This window comes from Artibeus jamaicensis, unplaced genomic scaffold (genome assembly GCF_021234435.1).
Source record: "Artibeus jamaicensis isolate MK-2021 breed Jamaican fruit bat unplaced genomic scaffold, CSHL_Jam_final contig_700, whole genome shotgun sequence".
NCBI lineage: Eukaryota > Metazoa > Chordata > Mammalia > Chiroptera > Phyllostomidae > Artibeus > Artibeus jamaicensis.
Genome location: NW_026521930.1, coordinates 8,361,710 through 8,372,921, shown reverse-complemented (window position 1 = coordinate 8,372,921; position 11,212 = coordinate 8,361,710). Strand labels below are relative to the sequence as shown.

The 11,212-nt window shown below is 55.1% G+C and overlaps 1 protein-coding gene across 1 annotated transcript; it reads left to right on the top strand.

The window, feature by feature from the left end:
• The first annotated feature begins 1,133 nt into the window (after positions 1 to 1,133).
• On the top strand, positions 1,134 to 4,305 carry MRPL28 (mitochondrial ribosomal protein L28). Its single transcript, XM_037157226.2, has 6 exons — positions 1,134 to 1,152; positions 1,255 to 1,552; positions 2,306 to 2,458; positions 2,832 to 2,966; positions 3,057 to 3,143; positions 3,851 to 4,305. Exons 2-6 carry the CDS (start codon positions 1,265 to 1,267, stop codon positions 3,956 to 3,958), a joined length of 771 nt encoding a protein of 256 aa, XP_037013121.2. The 5' UTR covers positions 1,134 to 1,152; positions 1,255 to 1,264; the 3' UTR covers positions 3,959 to 4,305.
• Positions 4,306 to 11,212: the final 6,907 nt, after the last annotated feature.

Genomic DNA, 11,212 nt, shown 5'->3' with positions numbered 1-11,212 from the left:
GTCACTGAGGCCAGGGTCAGCCCCAGAGGCTTCTCTTCTGGGCCCTGTCCAGAATGTACCCTCCCTAGGGGTCTCCCCCATTTCCAGTCACCCTGCATGTGATCACCATAGCATTTGCTAGGCTTATAAAGGGGAAACAGCCCTTGCTGGTGTGGCTCAGTGGATTGAGTGCCGGCCTGTGAACCAAAGGGTCACAGGTTCAGTTCCCAGTCAGGGCACGTGCCTGGGTTGCTGGCCAGGTCCCAAGCAGAGGGCATGCAGGTGGCAACCACACATTGATGTTTCTCTCCCTCTCTTCCTTTCTTCTCTCTAAAAAATAAGTAAAATATTTTTTTAATTTTTTAAAAATAAAAATTAAGATATTTTAAAAAATAAATAAAGAGGAAACATTAATATATGGTGTTGTGGGGTAAATAATTTTTAAAACATTAACATTTTATTTATTTTTAGAGAGAGGGAAGGAAGGGAGAAAGGGAAACATCAATATGGGAGAGACACACAGATTTGTTGCCTTTTGCAGGTTCCCAACCAAGGATCTGGTCTGCAACCCAGGCACATGCTGTGACTGGGAATCAAACTGGCACTCTGTCCACTGAGCCACACCAGCCAGAGCAAAAACATTAACGTTTTTACATAATTCTCACATCACCGATTGGTGAATTTAATATTCTATAGTATATAGAATATTACATATAACATTCTATAGTGTGTATGTGTGTGTGTGTGTGTGTGTATAATTTTTACGAGTTTATTTCAGCCAAACTAATGAAATGCCAGGGAGCACTATCTCAAATTTTCCTTCTACCGTTATGTTTTAAGGCCAAAGTTTTACATTGTTTTTTTGCATTTCTTCTCGGAGAAAAAAAAAGTAGGGCCAAAAATGACAAGCTCTGCCCGCTGGGCTGCTGCTCGTGGAAAACGGGCTGCACTTGACGACGGTGCCTTGGCTGCCATGGTCTTCGAGGGGCGTTTTTCCATGGTCCCTAAAGGTGGGAAGGTGGGCGGGATAGTGGTAGACGGACGGGATTTGTAACCAGTCAGTGTCGGGTAGAGATCCGTTGGTGCAGCATAACTTCCGGTTCCGGCAGGGTGCATTGCTGCAAGAGGTACAACTGGTCTCGGTTTGGTGCCTCTGGGAGAGCGGGGAGCTGAGTTAGTGAGCGGGTTTGAGGCCGGGTTTAGGGATCGGGGCTGAGTGAGAGTCCGGGGACCAGCTAGCCTACAGCGTGACTGTGATCTTTTGCTTCCCGCCAGCCTGGCCGCGATGCCCTTGCACAAGTTCCCGGTCGGTCTGTGGAAGAAGCTCCGGCTGCGGGAAGGCATCTACTCTCGCCTGCCTCAGCACTACCTTCGCTCACTGGAGGAAGAACGGACACCCACGCCCGTGCACTACAGGCCACATGGGGCCAAGTTCAAGATCAACCCCAAAAACGGGCAGCGGGAGCGCGTGGAGGACGTGCCTATTCCCATTCATTATCCCCGTGAGTCCCAGCTGGGGCTCTGGGGTGGCGAGGGCTGGATCCTGGGCCACAGATACGTCAACAACGACAAGGTGGGTGAACAGGGCAGGCTTCGGGGGGACTTCTGGGGCTTTACTGCTTTGGACACCGTGCTGGGCTCCGGAGGTACTTGGAAAGCACAAGGGACACCAACCAGCCCCAGCACGGCTTACAGTCTGGTGGAGACAGTTCTCTCAGTTCCAGGGCACGATATTCTTTGTGAAACCATCTGGGTATCCTGAGACAGAGTGGCCCGTATCGGGAACAGCAAACGCAGAGGCACTGGGGTTGTGTCCCAGATCAAGTATATGGATGGGGAGGCCTGTGTGTTGAGAGAAAGTGGGGGAGGGGTTTCTGCAGCTACCTGTCCCCTAGAGTGGCCAAAGATCGCCTCTGAGATGTCTCTTGACACAAGGTTGGCACTACTACCTCCTTATCACATTTTAAAAGACTGAGACACTCACTGGGGGCAGGTCTCTGAGTCTGTGTTCAACACCTGCTGCCTTTGGTGGGAAACATGGAGGAATTGCTGAATCTTCTGAGGGACATCTCCCCGCTGGTGTGTCTCCCTTTGTCTTTTTGTCCCTGGTGTGGAATGTGATGACTGTGAACCTCGGAGTTATGATTGTGTGTGTGGTGTGTCTGGAACACACACTAGCAACCTCAGCAAAGTCTGGGGGTGCCAAGCTGGCTGGGGAGAAGTTTAGATGGGCAGCCAGGTGTATAGTCTGAATCTCTGCACCCTGGGTCTTACTTGGCTGTGTTGGGAGAAGCAGCAAAACTCATGAGGACTCTTGCTCTCTCAGCTCTCGAAGAGGGTGAAGAAAGTGTGGAAGCCACAGCTGTTTCAGCGTGAGCTCTACAGTGAGATTCTGGACACGAAGTTCTCTGTGACTGTGACTATGCGAACCCTGGACCTTATCGATGAGGCCTATGGGTTTGACTTCTACATCCTGAAGGCAAGAGGGGTCCGACTGCCAGTCAGAACAGGGAGGCTAGATCAGCACTCACTGAGGCACACTGGTCTCCGGAGTGGAGGACCACCAGTGAAATGTGAATGGGACCATGGCCCATTCTAGGCAGCCTCAGTGGGGGCTTTCTGCCCACGGGAGAGTTTGTTACCATTGGTGCTGTGTTGCCCTTGGCGCTGCATTGCTCTCCAGGGCCCAGGGGAACACAGACAGTTCCCTTTTCCCTGCTCTTGGTTCTTCCTTCCTCTCTTCTGGCCTGGGGGCTTCCAGTTACTGGGGAGGGTCCAAATGGGGCTGGCTGGTGGGGGGGGGTGTGGGACCCTGTCAGCAGCACCTGGCCCTATTCATAGCTTCCCACCAGACCCCAAAGGAGGACCTGTGCTCCAAGTTTGGGATGGACCTGAAGCGAGGGATGCTGTTGCGACTTGCCCGACAGGACCCCCAGCTGCACCCAGACGACCCTGAGAGGAGGGCGGCCATCTATGACAAGTACAAGGTGAGAGCTTGGGCCTGGACTTCCTGCTTCTTGTGGACTTCAGCAGCTAGCCACCTGGCCTCACCACATACCATTTATCTGCCTGCCCAGGAGTTTGTCATCCAGGAGGAGGAGGCTGAGTGGGTTGGCCTGACACTGGATGAAGCTGTGGAGAAGCAGAGGCTTCTAGAGGAGAAGGTGAGCATGTGTGCATGCCAGCTGCCCTGCCCTCTAGGGTGGGCACAGCAGCCAAGCAGATGGACGGGGTGGGGAAGTGCACTGCCTTATGGGTAGCCTGGATGAGGGGCTGCCACACCAGGTGGGCTTGGGAAAGAGCTGCCTCTGCACAGCTGTCCAGCTGGAGACATAGTTCTATGGATTCCACATGGCATATTTCCTTCCCTTATGGTTCTGACCCTCCAGCCCACTTTATAGATTCAGTACAGAAAGACTCTCTGACAAGCTGGAGTATTGGCACCATTGGTTAACTTGCCCACTTAGCATTCCCCAGGGTCTTCCCCTTTAGACCTTGTGTCTTTCCTCTAGGAGGGTGTGGAGCCTGTGGTAGCTGTTGGGACAGAGAGCCCCCACCCATGGTGCAGCAGCTGGCTGCCCTGTTCCCTCTGCTTGGTTTATCTGTGACCACAGGGCCCTGCAGCAGGGGAACCTTCAAGGGCAGGCGCCTGATTCCTGCATTCCCAAGGGAAGGTGGTGCCTGTCTCACGGACAGGGCACTACCCTCTGGTCTGAGGCCTGAGGGGTGGCAAGCAGCCTCACTTGGCCTCGTGGCCATGCCTGAGGGGCCCAGTTCTCTTATGCCCAGTTCCTCTTGGTGTTTGACTAAAGGCATCTGGATTTCTGCCCTCCCAGGAGTGCCTCACTGTGACCCTGTTTTGCCCCTGTAGGACCCCATCCCTCTGTTCAAGGTCTACGTGGAAGAGCTAATTGAGCGGCTTCAGCAGCAGACACTGTCTGAGCCAGCGGTGGTGCAGAAGAGAGCCAGCGGGAAGTGACCACATAGTGACTGACCCATGCCTGATAGCCAGGCTCAGTGTCCCTTGTTGTCCCCCAGCTACCCCACTCTTCTGCCCTTTGGCAAACCTGTAGACAGAATCTGGGGTGGTGGCAAGAACCACCTGTGAACAGTGGGTGAACCATTCTTGTGTGTGCTGGCTATGAAGCTTTTGGGTGGGGTGGACTTTGTGGAGGCCCTAATGGGCCTCTGGTCCCAGGATCCCCAGTGGCCTGGGGCCTTCTCATAGTCTGAGTCCCCGCCGCCCCCCAGCCCTGCAGTGGAGGCCCAGCTGAGGCAGGTTCACCACAGTCTGGGGATAGCATGAGTAAAGTCTGAGCTGGGTCACGTGTGTGCTGCTTTGCTTGGAGGACCGGAGCTCTCCTGCTTAGTCCTTGACCCTGTCACCTCACAGCCCCAGAGACCCTGGATGCGGCCGAGATGGGTGGTGGTTCCCAGCTGAGCTGTGGGACAGCGGTTTATTTTGGTGTTTTTCTTTACTCTGGGAGAGAATCCTGAGACGCTGAAGGTGGTCTACGGTAGGGCAGGATGGTGCTTGCCCCTCTACGTTGCACGTCCCTGCCTGTTCTGGAATGTTTTCCACAGCAGAGGCAGGGAGGCTGTGGCCTGCCCTGGGATGACTGGGAAGTGTCCCTACTGTTATGTCCTTTGTGTGGTGAACACCCGCACCAGCTCAGAGGTGCAGGAGCCCTTGGAGGGCACTGCAGGGGGCAGGGTCTCACAGGGAGAGCCTCGAGTCAGGAGCTCTGCCAGCGCAGCCATGTGGGCCTGCGCCTGTGTGCGCCTCCTCAACTGACGCACACTTGATTTGGGGCCAGTCACCCTGAGGTCTTCCTGGTTTTGAGTTTTGGGGATACCTTGGCCCTGTCCCATTGAATGGGTCTCAACGTTTACCTGGAAGTCCAGCATTGAGACCCATCCAGGTCCCTAGGAGCACAGGGAGGGGTTCCCCTGACCTGGTCCTAACAACTGGCGAAGAGGTGCCAGGCTTATGAGGTCATTGAGGGTCAGGACCTGCCTTGGGGTCAGTGCCCTGGGGAGAGGAGGGGGTGTGTCCATGAGATCTCTGTCCATTGCTGGGTACACTGTCACAATGCCACACTTTCACAGTGTCCTCTTGCTTCCCATACACCAGTGCTTTCTCATGTAATGTCCCTACTTTGTGAACAGTTTTTAATATTTAAAAAACTTTACCAAAAGCTGAAATTCCCAGCCTGCCCCTAAGTGCGCCCCTGCCCCTGCCCCAGTGAACCAGCATGGCCCAGCCCAGCTGTCCAGACTGCAGCCCCTGGCTCTAGGCAGATTGGCGGTGTTCTGGATGGGCCAGCCCTCCCCGTGTTCATGTCCACATCACAGTTCCCATGTTCAGCCCTGGATGGAATCTAACTGATCCCTTTCCAGCCCCTCAGCCTGTCACCTTGGTCCTCCTTTGGTGTGTACCCTGGATGTCCCCAGTTCATTGACCTTGGCTCTTAGTCACTCATCATTAACCTTTCCACCCCAGCAAAAGCTACAAGTAGAGGGGGCTCCTGCCAGGACTTGTAGGGCTCGTGTCAGATTCCTGGGGTCCTCAGACAGACCTGGGGCTGGCTCAGCGTTGGGGTGAACTTGGGGCTTGATCTCCCCATCAGCACTGGTGGGCCAGGGGAGAGTGTGAGAGCCCTGGCTGGCTCTGCTCCCCTAGGGCCTGGGGGTTACCACAAGGGTGGCCCAGGATGCCTTCTGGTGCTGCTGGCCTCCCAGTGGGAGGGACTCAGCATGGCTTCAGCAGGTCACTTTGTAACTTGAGTCTCAACTGAGATGGCAAGTCTGAGTTTGGCCTTGGCCCTGAATCTGTGAAACGTGATCTCTTTTCTGGAGGGAGGCAGCATCAATTTGTTTCCTCAGATTCTCACCAGCAAAGGTTAGGAAGCCCTCAGTGATTGACAGACTCATCCTCCACCATAAATAAAACAATAACCCAGGTCTGGGACAGGCCCCTGGCAGGCTGGATCCATCACACTGTTTCACCTTCCATCAGGTGGGGAGGGGGACACGCACTGTACACACGTCACACAGAACCAGGAGCTGAGTCATTGAAGCCCATTTGACTACATGTCTCTGCACCCTATAGTCTCCCCTCTAGGCCCCTGTCAGGCCACCTGAGCCGCCTTCTTCATTCCCCCCCCATCAACCACCTTTCACCAGCCTCTGTTGATGCACCTTATCTTTCTGAAACCCTCTAGTTCCCATCGGTGAGGCCCTGCAGCCCTCAGCCCCTGGATTGTGGGGGTCATTTGTATTGACGAAGGTCAAACCTGCAGAAATTAGACCCGCCCTGTGCTGGCCCATATCCCTATCCCTGCATCCGCTGGGTCAGACCCTCCCCAGCCCTGAAGGAACTCTCAGGCAAGTCCCAGTGATCCACATGTTTTCCAGTGAGTGGCTGAGCCCGAGTGTTCACATGACAGCACAGTCCAGTCAGCGTCAGTGTTAAGGGCCATAGCTGAGCTGTGGGCTGTCACTGTGGCTATGGGCTGGGGAGGGGTCCCTTGGAACTGGAGTGGTAGAGCCCACTGACAAGAGTAGCCATCAACACCATGTTTATGTCCAGTCTCATTCAGGGTCTGAGTTCCAGGAAGGGTGGGGCCCAGTTCAGGGCTCTGCTCCTAACTTCATCCTGAGGGTTGTCACCTGAGTCCTGCTCTGGTGTGCACTGGCTGCATGCTGGTGGATGTGGACAGGGCAGGCAAGACCCGGGTACTTTTGTCCTTGCCATGAGTCCCATCAGGATGCTGGAAGCTCAAAGGAGCCACTGTGAGGCCCCTCCATATGCACCATCTGCCATTCCCTGAGCCTGGGCTTGGACTCCATCTCCACCTTCACCATCCACTGCCACCCTGTTGAATATTCTGCCAGCTCCAGACTCCCTCAAACTTCTCTTTCCACCCCCACCAACTGCCCCCAACCTGGAGCCCTGGACCAGAGCAACCCCCTTAGCAGTCTCAGCCCTGTGCTGCCCTGCTCTGCACTCTGCCACAGCACACCAGATACCTCAGCTTACCCTGACACCCAGAAAGGAGCTCCAGGACCTAGACCCTTTACCCCTGTCAGCTGTCCCAGGCCTTACACCTGGGTAAGACCTATCTGCTGGTGGTGTCCTGCTTTGCAGGGAATCTCTTCAAAGCTAGGGGCTCAATATTGTGACTGGGCAGCTTGAGTGGGGCCAGTGTGAAGTGTGAGAGCAAGTTCAGGGGGCTGCTGAAGCGACTGTTTTGCCCTTTGGCTCTGGTTCCAGCCTGGCCTGCTCTGAGTCCCTTCCCTTGGATGTGTAAACCTTGTTAGTCCCTGTTTAGGCTTTCTCTAGCTCCTGGATCCTCTGGCCTAGGCAGTAGCCTCAACAGCCTCTGAGCCCCTAGGGATGTGCCTCAGTCCTGGCCTCTTTCAGGGGTTTGAGGTTCACACCTGCTCCTTGGAGCCCTGCAGCTGTTCCTTAGGCAACCTTGTATTCAGTAGGTGTGGGCTGGGCCTGGGGCAGGAAGCTGGGCTCTCAGATGGCCTTCATGGGGGCCTTGACCAAGTGGTGCTCAGTCCCAGGAGCATTTGGACAGGCCAGGGTCTTTACAGAGATGATATTCTGCAACACCCAGGAATGATGCTGTGTTGTACCCTTGCTGAGAAGTCCTGGGCTTGAGACACGTGGAAAGGCCTCACCAAGTGGCCTGGGGTGCAGGTCATGGGTGTGTGGCCAATTTCTACAAGGTTGTAGAGCGTCTGCTTAGTGTGACTGAAGTCCCAGAGTCTTGCAGGTGGAGAGACAAGGTCTGTGGGCAGCAAAGCCATGCTGGGCCTTTGAAGGCTGAGAGGGGACTGTGTAAGTGTGTTTGTGTGTTCAACAGACTAATGAGAGTTTGGAGGAAAGATTGGCAGGCAGAGAGAGCTGGCTGGCTCTTTGGAGTCTGAAATGGATCAAAAGGGCAGTTCCTCCTGCTATTCCTCCTGTTGCTCTTACCCATTATTTTCTCACAAGACTAGGCCTGGCCTTCAGCCCCTGAGGCAAGCCTGACCTGAAGTCCTCCTCTTAGCAGGGGCTGCAAGGACACTGTTTCAGCTTCCACTAGGGGGTAAGGCAGAGTATGGAGCAGTTTGGGACCTGTCCTGAGAAGGGACAGCAACCCTGCATACTGGACATTGATGAAACACACACATACATGAAAACACTTAACTGGTACAGGAACAGCCACCATCCAGCCATGCCTGACCCAACCCTCTGAGGGGACCCTGATGTGGACCCATCAGCAGCACTGCCTGCTCCCTCCTCAGCTGTCAGGAGTGGCTTGGGGGTGGCGGTATCTAAAGGGGCTGGTTGCCATGGCTACCATAGGGTTCCGGAGCCCGTCATCTGGTCCCTGCCTCAGCCAATCGGTGGTGGGAGCCTGAGCTGCAGCCTAGAGTCACGCTTCCTCCCAGCCACACAGTGTCCAAGAGCAGGACTCGCTTCCTGGAGTGGATGAAAGTGCTCAGACGGACTGCCAAGCCCATCATGGCGGACTGCGGGATGGTGGGGCGCCAGCAGGCACACAGAGCCAGGCAGGTGAGGTAAGCCGGGAGGGTGGGCAGGCGGACAAATGGACGGACAGATGGACAGACAGACAGGTGGACATGCTCCCTGCTGCCCTTTGTTCTGATGGCAGAGGCCCTGCCCTCTGTACCCTACATGCACGTACACACATACTCGCACTCTCACCCTGAGACCCTCTCCCCAATGTCCCAAGGAAGGGTCATGGGAAGAGAGACAAAGGAAACAGCATGAGACAGAATGAATCCACCGCACCATGGTCCCGAAAATCGCTCTCAATGTCTTTCACATTAGATTTCACATGGAGGCAGCATCAAAGACCCCCAACTGGCCAGGAAGCCCTTGGCATAAGGGCCACCTGCCCCTCTCCCAGCCTCCACTCTCAGGGCTAGGTGACAAGCCATGTCAAGTCAGTGAGGTTTAAGAGACATTTTTGTCAAGAAGAAAAATAAAAGGAAAAAAGAAAAAAAAAGGAAAAAAATGCCCACCTATAATGGGGAGCGGCTAGCCCAAGATGGATCAGAGGCGCCAAATCCCATTACTCGGGACTTCAGAGGACAGGCCCCAAAAAGACAGCAGCGATTAAGAGCTTGTAAATGGAGTGTCCTTTGGAGATCAAAGAGGGATACGCTTGTGTGTGTGTGTGTGTGTGTGTGTGTGTGTGTGCATGCGCATGTGTGTAGAAACATACGGTGGGGCGACTGCAGTGGGGCTGTGCGCCACAGCATGGTGAAGCCTGGAGTGTCACCTGCCTGCCACAGGCATCCTCCATGTTGCTGTGTCCTTGGTGCTGTGTGGATGTGTGGACATGCCCACAGGGTGGGGGTGGGGGTGGGGCAGGCTGGGTGCAGGCGAGGCTTGGTCTGTACCACCCACACCTGGCCTCATGCAGCCAGCTCTCTAGAAGGTGGTTCTGGTTGGGCCTTCCAGCACCCTGGATGCTGGGCCTCCAGCATCTCTTAGAGTCTGGTCCTGTCCCCAAGTTCAGCCCAGACAAGCCTGGCAGGAGCCCAAGAGCACAGGCCTAGCCACAGACAGAGCTGGGTGTGAGGGTGGGTAGTGACTGCCTCTAATGGCCCCAGCCACCACCCCACTGCCCGCAGAAGCCAAGAGCTCCCAGATGGCCTGGAGAGTGTGTCCAGAGGTTCAAAGCCTTTGTCGGCATGATTGTTAGGTTATTAGGTAAACTCTGAGAAGCAAATCTTTTAATCCACTGTGGCTAATCCAGTGCACTTTTGTTTGTCAGGATAGATTCTGCATCAACAAAGGGGCTGGGGGGAACCCCAGCATACATAATCACATACTTATAACTTGGCCACGGCCACGCAGGGCTCCTAGGCAGCAGAGAGAGACATTACAGGACAGCAAAGAGCAGGGTGGGCAGTGGAGGGGCCAGGGACATCTGGAGCGCATGTGCTGTGGATGAGAGCAGCTAGCCTGTCTCCCATCACAAAGTCACTTAGCTACCAGCTCAAAGAGGTTGCCCCTGGCCCTGGGACTGTGCAGACTTTGGGGAGGGGGTTGACTGGATGAGATGCATCATTAGGTGGAGGAGAAAAGGCAACCTGCAGAGGGGGGTGAGAGCTCCCAGCACTGGGAGAGGCCTTTGGGGATGGAGTGGCCAGGATGGGAAAGGGCATTCCAGGTGAGAGAACGGTGGGGACCAAGGGGACAGCTCACCCAGTGTAAGGGTCAGTGTGGTAGGAGGGAAGGCATGCCTCAGATCAGAAGGGGAAGTGGCCCAAGGCCAACTGTGAAGGTAGGACTTCATCTGCTGCTTCCAGAAGTCTGGCCGAAGCCCCTCAAGTCTCTTCCACTGGGACACCACCTTCCCTAGGAAATTAGTACTAGGGGAGGCCAGCAGCCCTTCCCTCTGCTTATGACATGTCTGAGTCACAAGACATGGGCCACAGCCAGCTGTGGGCTTCATTCTATGGCCCAGGCCCATTCACAGAGAGTCTCACAGGGACATTTGAGGCCAGTGGGGCTGGGTCAGGCCCTTTACCTTGCTGAGGAGGATATTCTGGCTCAAAGAGGTACCCACCTTGCCCAGAGCCACCAGCTGGCCCAAGACAGCAGACCATCAAGTCTCCAAGGAGGCAGGAGCTGGGCCAACCTTGGCTACATCATCAATGTCCCTGAGGCTCCCAAGTTGGGGAGGCACTGGGTTGATGGTGGGCGTGCTGCTCTCTCCATCTCCTTCCAAGGTCCCTGCAGCAGGCAGGGACCTTGAGTCCTCAACATTTACCCTCCGGCCCTGAGCCTACTTGACCATCTCCTGGACCCCTGGACAGATCCCTAAGGTCAGAGTCTTCTAAAAAGGCTACACAGGAAGGAGTCCCTGCTGTGCCACTCAACCTGGAGTGACAGGACCCCTCTCAGGACAATGAAGGTGAAACCTCAGTTGGGGGATAAGTGGAGGGGTTCAAATACCTGCTGCCATGCCACTGCTTTTCTGTTAGTCTTGGGGCCTGGCCTTTGACTCATGGGGGCTATCAGTGATGTAGGGGGGCTTTGTCACATCTAGTGAGTTGTCCATGCAGAGGACACAAAGAGAGCAGAAACCATTAGGGCAGGACAACATACAGCAGCAGGATTAGAAGGGTACAGTCATGCCAGATATCATGTCTGCAGCAGTGGGCACTGAGCTGAAATGGAGCCAGCTTGTTTGAGTCG